The sequence below is a fragment of the Megalobrama amblycephala genome, linkage group LG5 (assembly GCF_018812025.1).
Source record: "Megalobrama amblycephala isolate DHTTF-2021 linkage group LG5, ASM1881202v1, whole genome shotgun sequence".
NCBI lineage: Eukaryota > Metazoa > Chordata > Actinopteri > Cypriniformes > Xenocyprididae > Megalobrama > Megalobrama amblycephala.
This window is the reverse complement of record NC_063048.1, coordinates 38,267,702-38,283,942: the sequence shown is the minus strand read 5'-3', so window position 1 is coordinate 38,283,942 and position 16,241 is coordinate 38,267,702. Positions and strand designations below refer to the sequence as shown.

Genomic DNA, 16,241 nt, shown 5'->3' with positions numbered 1-16,241 from the left:
TTTTGTTTAAATAATGTTTTTCATTTATTTCTGAAACCAAAGGATCATGTGACACTGAAAAAAGACAATTTACGAGTATTTGATGCTGAAAAGTTTTCACCCCTCGCTTTGATTGTGTTTCCTCACAGGATATAAATTAGCAGCAGAGACTTCAAACCAGCTCCAAACTTTCAATGGAATGGTGTATATATTTATATTTTTCAGTAAACATCAATGTTTAATTTTCTCACCCCCATGTCATCCAAGATGTTCATGTCTTTCTTTCTTTAGTCGAAAAGAAATGAAGGTTTTTGAGGAAAACATTCCAGGACTTTTCTCCATATAGTGGACTTCACTGGGGTTCAACGGGTTGAAGGTCAGAATGTCAGTTTCAGTGCAGCTTCAAAGAGCTCTACATGATCCCAGACGAGGAATAAGGGTCTTATCTAGAGAAACGATCATCATTTTCTAAAAATAAAAAATAAAAGAAGGCGGAAATAGCACTGCAACTGACATTTGGACCTTCAACCCGTTGAACCCCAGAGAAGTCCACTATATGGAGAAAAATCCTGGAATGTTTTCGACTGAAGAAAGACATAAACATCTTAGATGACATGAGTGTGAGTCAATTATCAGGAAATTTTAATTCTGAAGTGAACTAATCCTTTAATCCTGATCTCTATTTTTCTGTCTAGCTATGGATAGCCGAAGACTGCTGGATACAGACCAAGTTTTATATGGGCCTCCAGCAGGATGGTGAGCTGCGGGACAGTGAACCCTTCTGCTTTAGTGTGCTCGTGGGTCACGGCCAGAGCTTCTGCTACAGCGTTGAGCTGGGCTCAGAACTGGTGCTGTGGGAGAAAGCGTTTCAGAGAGCCGTGTTCATGGAGGTGCAGAGAGTACGGGTGAGTACTGACACTGACGTCAATGGGCTGTACTTGTAAGCAAACTTATAAAACTTTACCAAACCGGGAACAAATAATTAATATTGTGTAACAGTACACAAAGATGATGGTTCGATACGGGTTCAGTACAGCAGGGGGGAGAAAACTAAACATAAAATTGCTTCTTTTCCTTCTTTTTATTAAACAGTGGTTTATTAAACAGATTTTGTCTCTTTAAATAAATTCAATTAACATTTTGTAAGGATAAAATTATCTCAGCTAATGTTGTAAACTATATCCAGGAGCCCTTTCTTACACGTTACTATAATATTAAAAGTTACAATTAACAAAAGAGCCCAAACTATTACATTCTGTTGCTGTTTATTTTTAGATATAATAATCAACACTAAATTAAAAAAATATTATTTCATATTATATCAATTATATCAATTATTTTTCTACTCCAGTTCATTTTTTAAATATAATCATATACACAGTTACTTATTTAATATACAAATTAATTTGAATATTAAATAATTAAGACATTACTAACAGGTAAAGTAAATATAATGAATATATAGGCTAGTATAGCGCATGCTCCCTCTAGAGTTCATTTCTCTAGTGAACTAACATGCAGTAGAGACTAAATGACTTGCCTGAGGTAAATGTAATGCTGCGTGAGATATTATTCTCAACGGCAGTTTCAGTTTCGCTTTAAATAAATTTAAGCTTTAAAAGAAATATTGTTTGCCACTATAATTTATGTTTATTGTATACTTATATTTTTCATTCTTGTTTTGTATTGAATAGCGTTAAAATTAAAGGATTTTTGCTGGTATTTTAGCTATATCATTTTTTTATGTAATAAAATGCAACATTATCTAAGGGTTTTTTCTCTCAAAAGCTTAAGTCTGACCTGGTACATGCAACACAATCAGGTACGACTTATTTTCCAGAAAATATGGTATAGGCTAAATTATAAAATTGTGTTTTATTATTAAAAAATACATATTTAAAATTGGGGATATACGGCAATAAAACAATGATATTGTGTTCATTACTCCCACCCACACTGACTTTGGGTTTAATCACGGTTATAGGCTAGGGGTCATTGGAAAATGTTCTACCTTATAAGTTTGAGAAAGTTTGGTTTAGATTGGAGCTGGAAGTATCTGTGATGAACTGTACACCACATCACAACAATCTCGTGCTGTGGGCACTGCCATTGATACAGGCATCAAAAGGTATTTTACGCTATATTTGCTTTTGCTTTTCCAAATCTGATAAAACATACATTCTCTATTATAGATCAGATAAAGGCATATTTCGTACACGTCATGTTCAAAATTTGTCGTTTTAACGACATCTCATTACGAGGAAATGTCGTCTTAACAAGAAAAATGTTATAACATCTCGTTATTATGAGAAAAGATGTAGTTTTAACGACATGTGTCGTTATTAAGATCTAATTGAGTTGAGAAAATATTATGTTTGCCACCAAAAAAATATTTTTGTACTGTCTAAAATACACTACTGTTCGAAGGTTTGGACTTGTTTTGGTTTAGATTTTTTTAGTTTTTTGTTTAGATGTTAAAATGCCATTTTAAAGTGTTTTGTTGCTTTATTCTTATTGTTGTAATACATTAATAAAAATCCTGTTCAGGCACAATATCAAATCGCAGTATTTGTAGTACTGAATTTAAAAGAATTATTGTCTAGACAGGATGATTTTCATTAATGCATTACAGTAATACGAATGAAGCAATGCTGTACACTTTTTGCATTACGTAACTAGAATGCGTCTTTTAATTTAAAATATATATCCTGTCAATCAGTATTATGGCTTTAAAATGCCTCTTCAAGAGATTAAACACAAAGAAAGCAGTATATGACAAGCCAACCATTGATTTCTGCATCTGTCAGCACTGCGATGCAATGCATGCGAGACAGAAGCGCGTCTGTGTCTGATTTGTGCGTTTCAAATGTTATTACTGCTTTAATTAAATTTCTCTGAAGATGCTTTTCTGTGAGACCTCTCCTCATTGAGCCGTTAAATTACCTCCACTATACAAAGGTCTAGCGCATCTCTGGTGTCGCCGTGAACTCCTGCAGGGCAGCTATTATGAAGTATATGCTAACATAAGTTCATGGGATGAAGGGGATTTAAGTCTCAGCGGCTCCAGAGACTTGCGTTACTCACATTTAAGTCGTCTTAAATACCACCCGGGGTCAAATGCAGAGCGTCACGTTACGGATCTCAAAGTTTCGGCGACCCTCGAACGAATCTCTAGCAGGCAAGTGTGCATTACTACGGGATGTTTATTTATGGCTCATGAGCATTATGCCGGTTTAGCGCTCTGCCAGCAGCGTGTTGGTCTCTCTGCGGTGTTTAATCAGTGGTGATTCGCTTAAACTTTGGCTTAGTGGAGCAGATTAGTGGCTCTCTGATAAACTGCAAATCATATTCCATGCCAGACATCAAAATCCTCATCTAACACAACACTAACGTTTTATTTGAGGCTAATTGAGGGAGTAAAGGCCACAAAAAAGCCTAATAGGAAACGCTCAAATGGCCCATCATGACATGCTGCCAAGTTCTGACAGCGAAATTTACTACGTGTCCGTTTGATCTTAATTCCAAGGGCGATTATTTCAAATGGCCTTTTCGTGTCCTTGAAAGGCACGACATGAATGAGACGGTCTGTGATATATTTCTTTGTGAGCGTCGCTCACTGAAAGCGCTCATAGAGGGAGTAGACCAGCGTGATGCTCACTTTCACATGAAATTCACACCGAAATTACAGCTCGCGATGGGTGACGTGATGAGTTTGACCTTTGTGGTTGGGCTGCACAGTATTGGAGAAAACTTGCCATTGCGATATTTTGTTTTTCTGCAATATGCAGTCTATTGAATTGAATTCTAGAATGATTGAGGTGATTTTGTTGGGAATTATAGTTGAAAATAGCTGAAAGCTGAAAAATTACTTTTTACTCTGAAGACTTTTGTGTGTGTGAACTATCCTTTTAGGGCTGAACAATTTGGGGAAAACTAATTTGGATGTTCACCATTAAGTGAATAGAGTTTTTAAAAAAAATCTTTTTTTTGAGGCCACATTTGTTTGTTTGTCTGTTTTTGATCAATTCAATATGGCTATAAAATTATAAGAATTGTTTATTGTTATTAAATACAAATAATAAACAAAGTATATTGTAATATATATTGCAAATATATTGTAATAATACTATTGTAAAAAAATAGTATTTAATAAATATAATTATATTTTATAATACAGCTAGAAATTACAATAATATTGTCTTAATTTCTGACATTTCTTCTAATTTTCAAACATTAAACCATGGAGCCAGTTATATTTTAGTGTCACTATTATAGTTTTTATTGATTTCAAATTTCAGTTATATTTTCCATTTTCATTTTAGTAATTTTGTAATTAAAGAAGTTTTGTTGTGTGGTGTTGTTATTTTTTGTATTTTTTATGTCTATGTAGTTTTATTAATTTTAAAATAAAATGAGAAATAAATAAAATACGTTTTATTTTTTTGTAAGTAACAATTTTTTATGGCTTTAGATTTAGTCAACTATAATAACCCTGCTTAGAGCTTTTATTTTGGCTGTTTGCTGGCAAATAAATACGTGTTGCAGGCAGTGTTGCCAAGTCTGCGATTTTCCCGTGGAATTGGGCTACTTTTACACTGTTGCAGCGGGTTGTTTTTAATATCCGCGGGTTGAAGCGACCCCAAATAACATGATATTTAGCTGGGATGCAAATTTTACCAGGGAACCCTGCCAAAAACACAGATTTTTCCCCCCTAAACGCAATTTTTACCATGGGACCTCCCCTGAAACGTGATTGGGCTAGTTTTGGGCTAGTTTTGAGAAGCAATTGGGCGGGTTTTGTTGTGAAAACCTGGCAATCCTGGTTGCAGGTTTCAGACTGAATTGCTGCATTGCTCTAAACCACGTGTGCTGCACAAGTCCTGAAAAGTAAAGCCAAGGTGATCACCCCAGGTGGTTGGTCTCAGTATAGGTCATAAACCCCACCCTCTCCATGTAATCTAATGGGATGTGAGACAAACTAAACAATTAAATTACACTTCAAATATATTTTTTCCAAAGACGGTCTTTATATGTAGTTTTTATCACGCTGATGTAAGTTCAAGTGTTCGATTTTTTTTTTTTTTTTTTTAAATAAGTTTGGTTTTAGTTAGTTATTTTATGCTATAAAAACTGCAGTGTGATGTCAAGATTGACAGCTGAGGCGCCAGCAGACTTTTGCAGGATCTTCGGGAGGCAATTGGATCTATAACTTTAATTTCTACATTTTCCATAACTGTTTATTTCACACCAACATAATGGGTTGTTCTGCAGTAAACTGTACTAACCGATCTGCTTGCGATTGGATTGTGATATTAAGGATCACTACGCTCACTACTTCACAGACTCGGGTTCCGAGTTCACTGCTTCAAAGACTCCTGTTCCTAGTTTACTACGGCGCAGACTTGGGTTCCAAATTCACTACTGCGCAGACTCTGGTTCCAAGTTCACTACTGTGCAGACTTGGGTTTTGAGTTCACTACTGCACTGACTCGGGTTGCGAGTTCACTACTATGCAGACTCTGGTTCCAAGTTCACTACTGCACTGACTTGGGTTCCAAGTTCGCTACTGCACTGACTCGGGTTCCAAGTCCACTAATGCGCAGAATCTAGTTTTGAGTTCACTACTGCACTGACTCAGGTTCCGAGTTCACTACTGCGCAGAATCTGGTTCTGAGTTCACTACTGCACTGACTCGGGTTCCGAGTTCACTACTGCACTGACTCGGGTTCCGAGTTCACTACTGCGCAGACTCGGGTTTTGAGTTCACTACTGTGCAGACTTGAGTTTTGAGTTCACTACTACGCAGACTCGGGTTTTGAGTTCACTACTGTGCAGACTTGGGTTTTGAGTTCACTACTGTGCAGACTTGGGTTTTGAGTTCACTACTGCACTGACTCAGGTTGCGAGTTCACTACTGCGCAGACTCAGGGTTTGAGTTCACTACTGCGCAGACTCTGGTTCTGAGTTCACTATCGCATAGACTCTGGTTCCGAGTTCACTACTGCACTGACTCGGGTTGCGAGTTCACTACTGCGCAGAATCTGGTTTTGAGTTCACTACTGCACTGACTCAGGTTCCGAGTTCACTACTGCGCAGAATCTGGTTCTGAGTTCACTACTATGCAGACTCTGGTTCCGAGTTCACTACTGCACTGACTCGGGTTCCGAGTTCACTACTGCGCAGACTCGGGTTTTGAGTTCACTACTGTGCAGACTTGAGTTTTGAGTTCACTACTGCGCAGACTCGGGTTTTGAGTTCACTACTGTGCAGACTTGGGTTTTGAGTTCACTACTGCACTGACTCGGGTTGCGAGTTCACTACTATGCAGACTCTGGTTCCAAGTTCACTACTGCACTGACTTGGGTTCCAAGTTCGCTACTGCACTGACTCGGGTTCCAAGTCCACTAATGCGCAGAATCTAGTTTTGAGTTCACTACTGCACTGACTCAGGTTCCGAGTTCACTACTGCGCAGAATCTGGTTCTGAGTTCACTACTGCACTGACTCGGGTTCCGAGTTCACTACTGCACTGACTCGGGTTCCGAGTTCACTACTGCGCAGACTCGGGTTTTGAGTTCACTACTGTGCAGACTTGGGTTTTGAGTTCACTACTACGCAGACTCGGGTTTTGAGTTCACTACTGTGCAGACTTGGGTTTTGAGTTCACTACTGTGCAGACTTGGGTTTTGAGTTCACTACTGCACTGACTCAGGTTGCGAGTTCACTACTGCGCAGACTCAGGGTTTGAGTTCACTACTGCGCAGACTCTGGTTCTGAGTTCACTATCGCATAGACTCTGGTTCCGAGTTCACTACTGCACTGACTCGGGTTGCGAGTTCACTACTGCGCAGAATCTGGTTTTGAGTTCACTACTGCACTGACTCAGGTTCCGAGTTCACTACTGCGCAGAATCTGGTTCTGAGTTCACTACTATGCAGACTCTGGTTCCGAGTTCACTACTGCACTGACTCGGGTTCCGAGTTCACTACTGCGCAGACTCGGGTTTTGAGTTCACTACTGTGCAGACTTGAGTTTTGAGTTCACTACTGCGCAGACTCGGGTTTTGAGTTCACTACTGTGCAGACTTGGGTTTTGAGTTCACTACTGCACTGACTCAGGTTGCGAGTTCACTACTGCGCAGACTCAGGGTTTGAGTTCACTACTGCGCAGACTCTGGTTCTGAGTTCACTATCGCATAGACTCTGGTTCCGAGTTCACTACTGCACTGACTCGGGTTGCGAGTTCACTACTGCGCAGACTCTGGTTTTGAGTTCACTACTGTGCAGACTCTTGTTCTGAGTTCACTATCGCACAGACTCTGGTTCCGAGTTCACTACTGCACTGACTCGGGTTCCGAGTTCACTATTGTGCAGACTCATGTTTTGAGTCCACTACTGCGCAGACTTGGGTTTTGAGCTCACTACTGCACAGACTCTGGTTCTGAGTTCACTACTGCGCAGACTCTGGTTTTGAGCAGACTCAGGTTTTGAGTTCACTACTGTGCAGACTCTCGTTCTGTGTTCACTACTGTGCAGACTCTTGTTCTGAGTTCACTATCGCACAGACTCTGGTTCCGAGTTCACTACTGCACTGACTCGGGTTCCGAGTTCACTATTGTGCAGACTCAGGTTTTGAGTCCACTACTGCGCAGACTTGGGTTTTGAGCTCACTACTGCACAGACTCTGGTTCTGAGTTCACTACTGCACAGACTCTGGTTCTGAGTTCACTACTGCGCAGACTCTGGTTTTGAGCAGACTCAGGTTTTGAGTTCACTACTGTGCAGACTTTCGTTCTGTGTTCACTATTGCACAGACTCGGGTTCCGAGTTCACTACTGCGCAGACTAGGGGTTTGAGTTCACTACTGCGCAGACTCTGGTTCTGAGTTCACTACTGCACAGACTCTGGTTCTGAGTTCACTATTGCACAGACTCTGGTTCCGAGTTCACTACTGTGCAGACTCTGGTTTTGAGCAGACTCGGGATTTGAGTTCACTACTGTGCAGACTCTGGTTCTGTGTTCACTACTGCGCAGACTCTGGTTCTGAGTTCACTACTGCACAGACTCTGGTTTTGAGTTCACTACTGCGCAGACTCGTGTTCTGAGTTCACTACTGTGCAGACTCGGGGTCCAAGTTCACTACTGTGCAGACTCGGGGTCCAAGTTCACTACTGTGCAGACTATCCATTGCATTGAACACTTTCGGTTCATGCATTCCCTGAGAATCGAACCCATGATATTGATGTTGCATAGATTATGCTTTACTGTTTGAGCTATACACTGGAAATAAATTGTGTATACATGTCTTCTTTATGTTCAAATGTGTAATTTATGACATTTTTTTCCAACACATAACTAGCTAAATCAAGGTCATAGTTTTTCTTGTGGAGTGATTGTGTCTGCGCCTTCACAACTTGATTGATTGGTTTAGACTCTTTTACAGCAGACTTTTCATGTTTTCATTTCAACATTTTTTTGATTGAATACCCTCTTTTATTAAGAACTGCAAGTACTTTTCATGTTGACTATATTTCAGAAAATTGCACAGAATTGGTCTTATTCATGAAACACTGGCAATTCTGTGTGATTCATTCATAATTCCATCCTTTTAGAAGTTGCTGCATTGAATTGAATTAAAAGGTTATTATGAAATAAGAATTTTATGAAAAGTATATTTTTTTAATTATTATTTTTTGTAGCTATTACTTAGTAGAGGACCCTGTGATTTGGTCATTTAAAACATTTTGCACTAAATCCATCATGTTTATTTTATCTCAGGGTTGTAGTAAATGTCTATTCAAGGTTTTTGGAAGCAAAACACTTGGTGCATTTTCTCCCGTTTTCTGAAAAGCAGAGGGTCAGAAAGCAGCCCTGAGCCCACGAGCTGTATTATTTTGTACCCTTAACCAGACATTTATAAATAATACAAAGGAACGAAGCTGTCAGAAACAATTTCAATCACTGCAATGCTGAGATACAGAAAGGGCAACATGCAAAGCTCCCAGATTCATCCACGTGGCTTTGCAGGAGACCTTCAGTCTGTAATGCGCAGGAAATACGGCACTGATTATCTGCCACTGTCCATCCAGAATAGTCACCGACCAGCTCAAACCCCCCTAAGCTCTTCATGTTGTGCACAGTACGTACCATTAGACGACAGTGTGACAGTTTTATGAGGCAGTGTGAAAGATTTTATAATCATTTTATATGGCGCATTCATGTGGGGAAGTCAATGGGAGTTCAGGATCACGACTTCTTCGGGTTCAGTGAGTTGCAATCTTGTTTAAATGAATGGATAGTTGGTCCTAAGGCGAGATCTTAATCTGAAAATATCCAGTTTTGATATGAATGAAGACCGTAACGCTCTTTCAGAGCATATTAAAGGAGATTTTCCTACTAATTCACAGTGTCAAAACTGTTGTAGCCGGGATGAAAAACGGCTGGTGTATATTTGGCACTGCATTACCTATATAAAAACCTATAAAAAAAAAGGTTAGGTTCAATTTTAATTATTTTTATATTGTAGTACTTTCATACTGAATCTCCAAAATAATGTAGAAACAACATAAAGATGGTATATTTTAAATATTTGTCTAATAGCATCTTTTTACAAAGCACTATGAATCAAGGCCAGTATCACAGATCCTGATGTCTCTATTAAAGTGATTTTTTTTAATTTTTTTTTCTTCTCAATTTTAGCTACTAATTTTGGCCATTCAACATTACGGTATAATTGAAAGCAATTGAAATATATATATTTTTTAATATTTAATATGCTTTAAACAAAATGTAACAACTTTTAATTCAAGTGAACTTAAAACCATCTTCACATAAATCTATTGTAATAAATGTCAAATTTAGCTGTGCCTTTAATATATCGGGGCTCAACACTACTGGCAAAAAGGTGTTGCTTTTGATGTAACCTTATAAACAGTGCTTTAAGATTTTCAGGCAGGTCTAACAGGTAAATATATAGAAAAACCGAATAATCAAACACTTCAAGTCTCCACTGCATAAATTATAAATTGAATATAGATTAATCCTTATTAAAGCTACAAAAGTTATTCAGTGATTTTCTCTTTGTCTTTTGTTCTTTGATTAATATTAATGACAGACAGCAGCAGGTTTATTAGGCTGCTGTCACTTTAAGACCTGACACACATCCTATTTTCTCACAACTCTTTACGTTCATTTAACACTTTTCCTTATTGGTAAAAATTATTTTATTAATTATTAGGCTTAAATGAAAATATCATCACAGTGAGACTTGGTAACCACAGGTAAAACCATACATGGCTACTTACTACCACTGTCAAATGATATTATATTATGATATGTTATAGGTCTATAAAAACACCTAAACACAGGTAAAATACACCTTAACAAAACATGAATTATATATTCCCCTACTCACCTAATAAATATATTGCAATATAAATGGCTATAACATAGTTTTCAATATAAATATTCCACATTTCCACAAACCATGGTAATTTACTGCAGTTTATTCATGGTAAATGTTTGTGTGTTAGTGTGGTGATTTTGGGATTTAAAAGCCTTCTGTCTTCATTCATGGCACATTTCTCCTGTTTTCCTCATCAGTCTTGTTGGGAATGTTGAGGCTGTTTCATCTGATTTAAAACTAGTTTAATCATCGAGTGATTTGTAGTTTGTAAACGAGAGGTGTGTGTCGAATTGAAATGCTTCTCACTAGATGTCGCAACGCTGTTTAATAATGGTGACCGGGAATAAATGCACTAAATGCATGTATATTAGAGACGTAAAAAATTACACAAAAATAATGGTTCAGTACGTACCACAGTTTTGAAGTCACGGTTCAGTATGGGTTCGGTACAGCAGGCGGAGAAAACTAAAGGTTAACAACAGAGACCAAAGTATTAGCCTAAATATAGTTGCTATTTATTTTTAGATATAATAATAAACACACAAATAACAAATTGTATGCAAACATGTAAACTGCACATACAGCAGTTTTTGTATTAACTTCTAAATCTAATCATAAAATTGTGTTTTTACTCCAATTTGTTGTTGAAATATAATAATTTACACAGTGGCTGTCATTTTCATGACAGATTTATTTAAACATGCATTAAATAATCAAGACATCACTAACAAGTAGAATATAATGAATATATAGGCTAATATAGTGCATATATTTAGTGAAAGAGTTAAGAAAGAGTTACTAACATGCTGTGGACACTGTATGACTTGCCTGAGGTAAATGTAATGCTACATGACATATTAATATGTTTTATTGACATCTTTCTGCAGTTGAAACACTGATTGAGAGATTACACAAGATATTATACATGTCTCAGTAAGTTGTACTATATCTTTCAACATACCTTCAGATGTTCATTCATTTTTATTCTGTAACTAGTTTAAAGAGGAAGGAATAATTGCATTCACTCGTGCTCCCGCGGAAATGTCTTAGGCCACATTAAAGAGCGTCAATCTGTTAAGCCACATTAAAGAGCGTCAAAACAGCATTTATTGTGTGAATTTCATAATAAAATGGAACAGAATTTGAAAGATGACACTTTGTTTCTTATCAAAAGTAGCAGAACATGGAGCTTATTGCGATTATTGGTGGGTAATGGTCTTTAATATTAAAGTCTTTAATATTGCCTGATGAGAATGTTTGTGCTTTATTTGTTGAGATCCCTGACACTAGTGTTGCTTATCTAAACAAACATGACTAAGTAAGATGAAAGTGACTTTTAATAGTTCGTGAACGATAGTTGCAGATCCAGCGGTTTGTTTTCCGCATCGCACCACTCATGTTATTGTACTTGATCAATTAGACCTTGATTGTCCAGTTCTCATTTAGGATGATGGGATGGATTCACATCACTGAGAGATGGATGAGTGTTTTAAAGAGCAGCATTAACACTCCATGAGCTTTGGTGCACATCAGCCTTCAGAGCCACTTCAGAGGAATTGATAAATTCATTCTGCATTTGTGAGCATGATCTCAGATTATCCAGACGTGTTTCTCTTGGATGTTTGAGACGGGCTGAATGCTGAACCTCTAGTGTGGCAAGTGCTTTTTCACATAAAGAATGAACAAATATCTGCTGATGTGATACGTTGTCCTTTGGGATTCCACTAAGGGTGATGGAGAATTTCAATTAGTGGTTGATTAGAGGTTTGTTCTCCAGACAGCTAGATTTTCTTGGGCCATAAACATTTTTTACACAAGTGTATAAAAACAGACACAATTGGCCGACGCTTTGCAAACACACAAAAACTGAAGATTGAAGGCAGTTAATGCTACTGTCCGTTATAGAGCCATTAACAGTTATTTACTTGTATAAACAGTGTAATGAAAAACAGCAACCCATAAAAATCAGTGGGCCTTTGTTTGTCCAGATGTTGTGGCTCGTGCAGAGCATATTTACATATTCATCAAAACGTCACTCTCAGCAGTGTGGACGGCGTCGGGATGTTCATTAAAGGGTTAGTTCACCCAAAAATGAAAATTATCCCATAAATCCCAGGGGGTTAATAAAGGCCTTCTGAAGTGAAGCGATGCGTTTTTGTAAAAAAAAAAAAATCCATACTTATAACTTTATAAACTAGAATCACTGGCTTCCGTACGTGAGTCGATTCTGGACGCAAGAGTGAACCTCTGACCTGAAGCATGACGTATTAATGAATGCAGAAGTGCAGAGGATAGAGCAAAACAAAACACTGGTCACAAATTAGAAGTCTAAAACGAGAATTTTTAAAGAGAAATGTCGGAGGAGCTTGAATTTGTTCCCTAGTCCTATTTGTTTGAAATGTGAGAGGCGTCAACTCTCACCTGAGCTTACACTATGCCTACATCCTACATTATACGCTGGAACTCGATTCTTCTTGTGAACGCGCAGACGGACGTTACCGGAAGCTAGTGATTCTAATCTATTAAGTTATAAGTTATGGATATTTCTCTTAAAGAAAATGGATTGCCTTCTCTTCAGAAGACCTTTATTAACCTTCAGGAGCCATATGGATTACTTTTATGATGGATGGATGCGCTTATTTGGGCTTTAATATCCGTTGCTATTTATTGCCATTATAAAGCTTGGAAGAACCAGAATATTTTTTAATATAACTCTGATTGTGTTTGACTGAAAGAAGATAGTCATATACACTAAGATGGCTTGAGCATGAGTAAATTATGGGATATTTTGAAACCATTTTTGGATGAACTATCCCTTTAACAGTATATCACTGCAAAGGTATTTACAACTTGTTTTTACTTCTAAGTGAAGAAGAATGAAAAAGAACTTCGCTGTGAGTACATCGGGCCTTGAATCACATACGTAACGTGAGCACGAGCAGTAAGTTGCTGCTGCAGTTCCCTTAACGGCCACCGGTGTCGCTAATAACAAGGTTTTCTGAATTCTACATACAGCCCCTTTAACCCTCTGGATTCTGAGGTTGATTTGAGTAGTTTTGACATGCCCTGACATTTGTGCTTTTTTCAGTTGTTTATAAACATATTAATGACAAAAGTCTCATTACACTGTATTCAGCACAAACTAGGCTACAATAATTTGTGAGCAACAAGTATGTACGTTTGTATTTTTGAGAGTATTACGTATATGCCGTTTTATTACGTACTACGTATAAGTCACTGAAATATGGCCTCAAAATGCATAATAAATGAAAGACTTTTGGGAATTGTATATTTTAGCCTACAGTTTTTGTTTCAAAATGATGTGGAAATGATCCTGCCTACTCGGACACAAAAAACTATATATTGATTTTAAATTTCTCAGACACTTTTTGTTTAGGGAGCCCGTATGCGAAGAGCTGTGAATCTTCATGAATAATGCTGTGATTCACACCTGAAGAGATTACGACCCTGCCCCTAATGAGCCACATAATGAGCCATTAGCTCAGGAATGTGACTGAGTGAACTAAGAAAGAATGCAATGACAAAAGACGTATATCATTTTTTGTTTGAAGATTATTTAAAATACAGTTAAGGATATACAGTATCTCACAAAAGTGAATACACCCCTCACATTTCAGCAACCATTTTAGTATATCTTCTCAAAGGACAATACTATAGAAACTTGGATATATTTTAGAGTAGTCCATGTGCTGCTTGTATAGGAGTATAGATTTACTGTCCTCTGAAAATAACTCAACATACAGCCATTATTGTCAAAATAGCTGGCAACAAAAGTGAGTACACCCTAAGTGATATGTTGTTTAACCATGCAAAGCCACATGTCCTGTTCATCATGTTCATGTTTTTGTCTGCATGACAGGACCATACAAATGTGTGGCTCTTGTATTAGAACAGTTAAAATTTGGTGCTTTGAGTACAGTCTTCTCATACTGATCACTGGATGTTCAACATGGCACCTCATGGCAAAGAACACTCTGAGGATTTGAGAATTAGAATTGTTGCTCTCCACAAAGACAGCCTAGGCTATAAGAAGATCAGTAACACCATGAAACTGAGTTACAGCACAGTGGCCAGGGTCATAGAGAGAGGTTTTCCGAGACGGGTTCCACTCTGAACAGGCCAAAGAAGTTGAATCAAAGAAGTTGAGTCCTCGCGCTGTGCGTCAGATGCAGAAGCTGGTTTCAAAAAACAGATGCATGAGTGCTGCTAGCATTGCTTTAGAGGTAGCAGAAGCGGAAGGTCAGCTTGTCGGTGCTCAGACCATACGCCGCACACTGCAACAAGTCGGTTTGCATGGATATCGTCCAAGAAGGAAGCCTCTCCTGAAGCTGGCTCACAAAAAAGCCTGCAAACAGTTTGCTGAAGACAACCTGTCCAAGAGCATGAATTACTGGAACCATGTCCTATGGTCTGATGAGACTAAGATAAACTTGTTTGATGGTGTCCAACATGTGTGGCGATGCCCTGGTGAGGAGTACCAAGAAGATTGTGTCTTGCCTACAGTCAAGCATGGTGGTGGTAGCATCATGGCCTGGGGCTGCATGAGTGCTACTGGGACTGGGGAGCTCTGCTTCATTGAGGGAAACATGGATTCCAACATGTACTGTGACATTCTGAAGCAGAACATGATGCCATCCCTTCAGAAACTGGGCTGAACGGCATGACAATGACCCCAAACACACCGCCAAGATGACAACTGCCTTGCTGAGGAAACTGAAGGTGAAGGTGATGGAGTGGCCAAGTATATCTCCAGACCTGAACCCTATTGAGCACCTGTGGGACATCCTCAAGCGGAAAGTGGAGAAGCGCCATGTGTCTAACATCCAGCAGCTCCGTGATGTCATTATGGAGAAGTGGAAGAGGACACATACTTTGGACAGAGTTTTGACATGTTCACTTAGGGTGTACTCACTTTTGTTGCCAGTTATTTAGACAATAATGGCTGTATGTTGAGTTATTTTCAGAGGACAGTAAATCTGTACTGCTATACAAGCAGCACATTGTCTACTCTAAAGTATGTCCAATTTTCATTTCTATAGCATTGTCCCTTGAGAACATATAATAAAATGGTTGCTGAAATGTGAGGTGTGTACTCACTTTTGTGAGATACTGTAAGTCAAAGATACATTTTGAGTTCACAGGTATACCTGGAAATAAATCCTGTTCAAAGACATATGTGAATATCACATACCTGGCATTTGGTGTTTCTGCAATGGAGGGGGGGAAAAAAAAGAAGGAAACAAAAAACTTTACTGCTTCCAGTCAGTGATCTCAGTATCATATGCATGCAGTCCAGTGTGGACCAATATCTGGTCACTATGATTCTCAAATCTGTGAGATAAAAGAAAAAAACCCTCTGTGAGCATGCTGATAACAGGATCATATCAGCTATTGTATTAATGTTAATATAATATCTACTCTTAACAGAGAACATGATTTTTGTGATCTTATGCATGCACACATTATTGCACATCATGTGAAGAAATTTTTGTATAGGCCTATATTTTAAATTACAGTACCATTACTGTTTATAATGTTTTTGAAAGAAGTCTCATGCTCATCAAGCCTGCATTTATTTGATCAAAAATACAGGGAAAAAAAAACAGCAATACTGTGAAATATTATTACAATTTAAAATAATGTTTTTCTATTTTAATATACTTTAAAATATAATCGATTTCTGTGATGCAAAGTGTCTAAACATTCATATTACCTCTATGCCATTTCATATATTATATTTGTTATATTATAGAGCCTAAAGTTAATGTGCAATTTAGAATAGAATAAAGAAGTAAAGAATAAAAAAACTTACCTTTCACAATCATTGGCTTGATCTAG

At 37.9% G+C, this 16,241-nt stretch overlaps 1 protein-coding gene across 1 annotated transcript in view; it reads left to right on the top strand.

Moving 5' to 3' along the window:
- Nucleotides 1-16,241, top strand: part of sntg2 (syntrophin, gamma 2) — a 103,382-nt gene that overhangs the window by 74,723 nt on the left and 12,418 nt on the right. Inside the window, exon 14 of the mRNA XM_048192215.1 lies at nt 675-884. Coding sequence (XP_048048172.1) covers nt 675-884 — 210 coding nt within the window. The remainder of the gene's footprint in view (nt 1-674; nt 885-16,241) is intronic.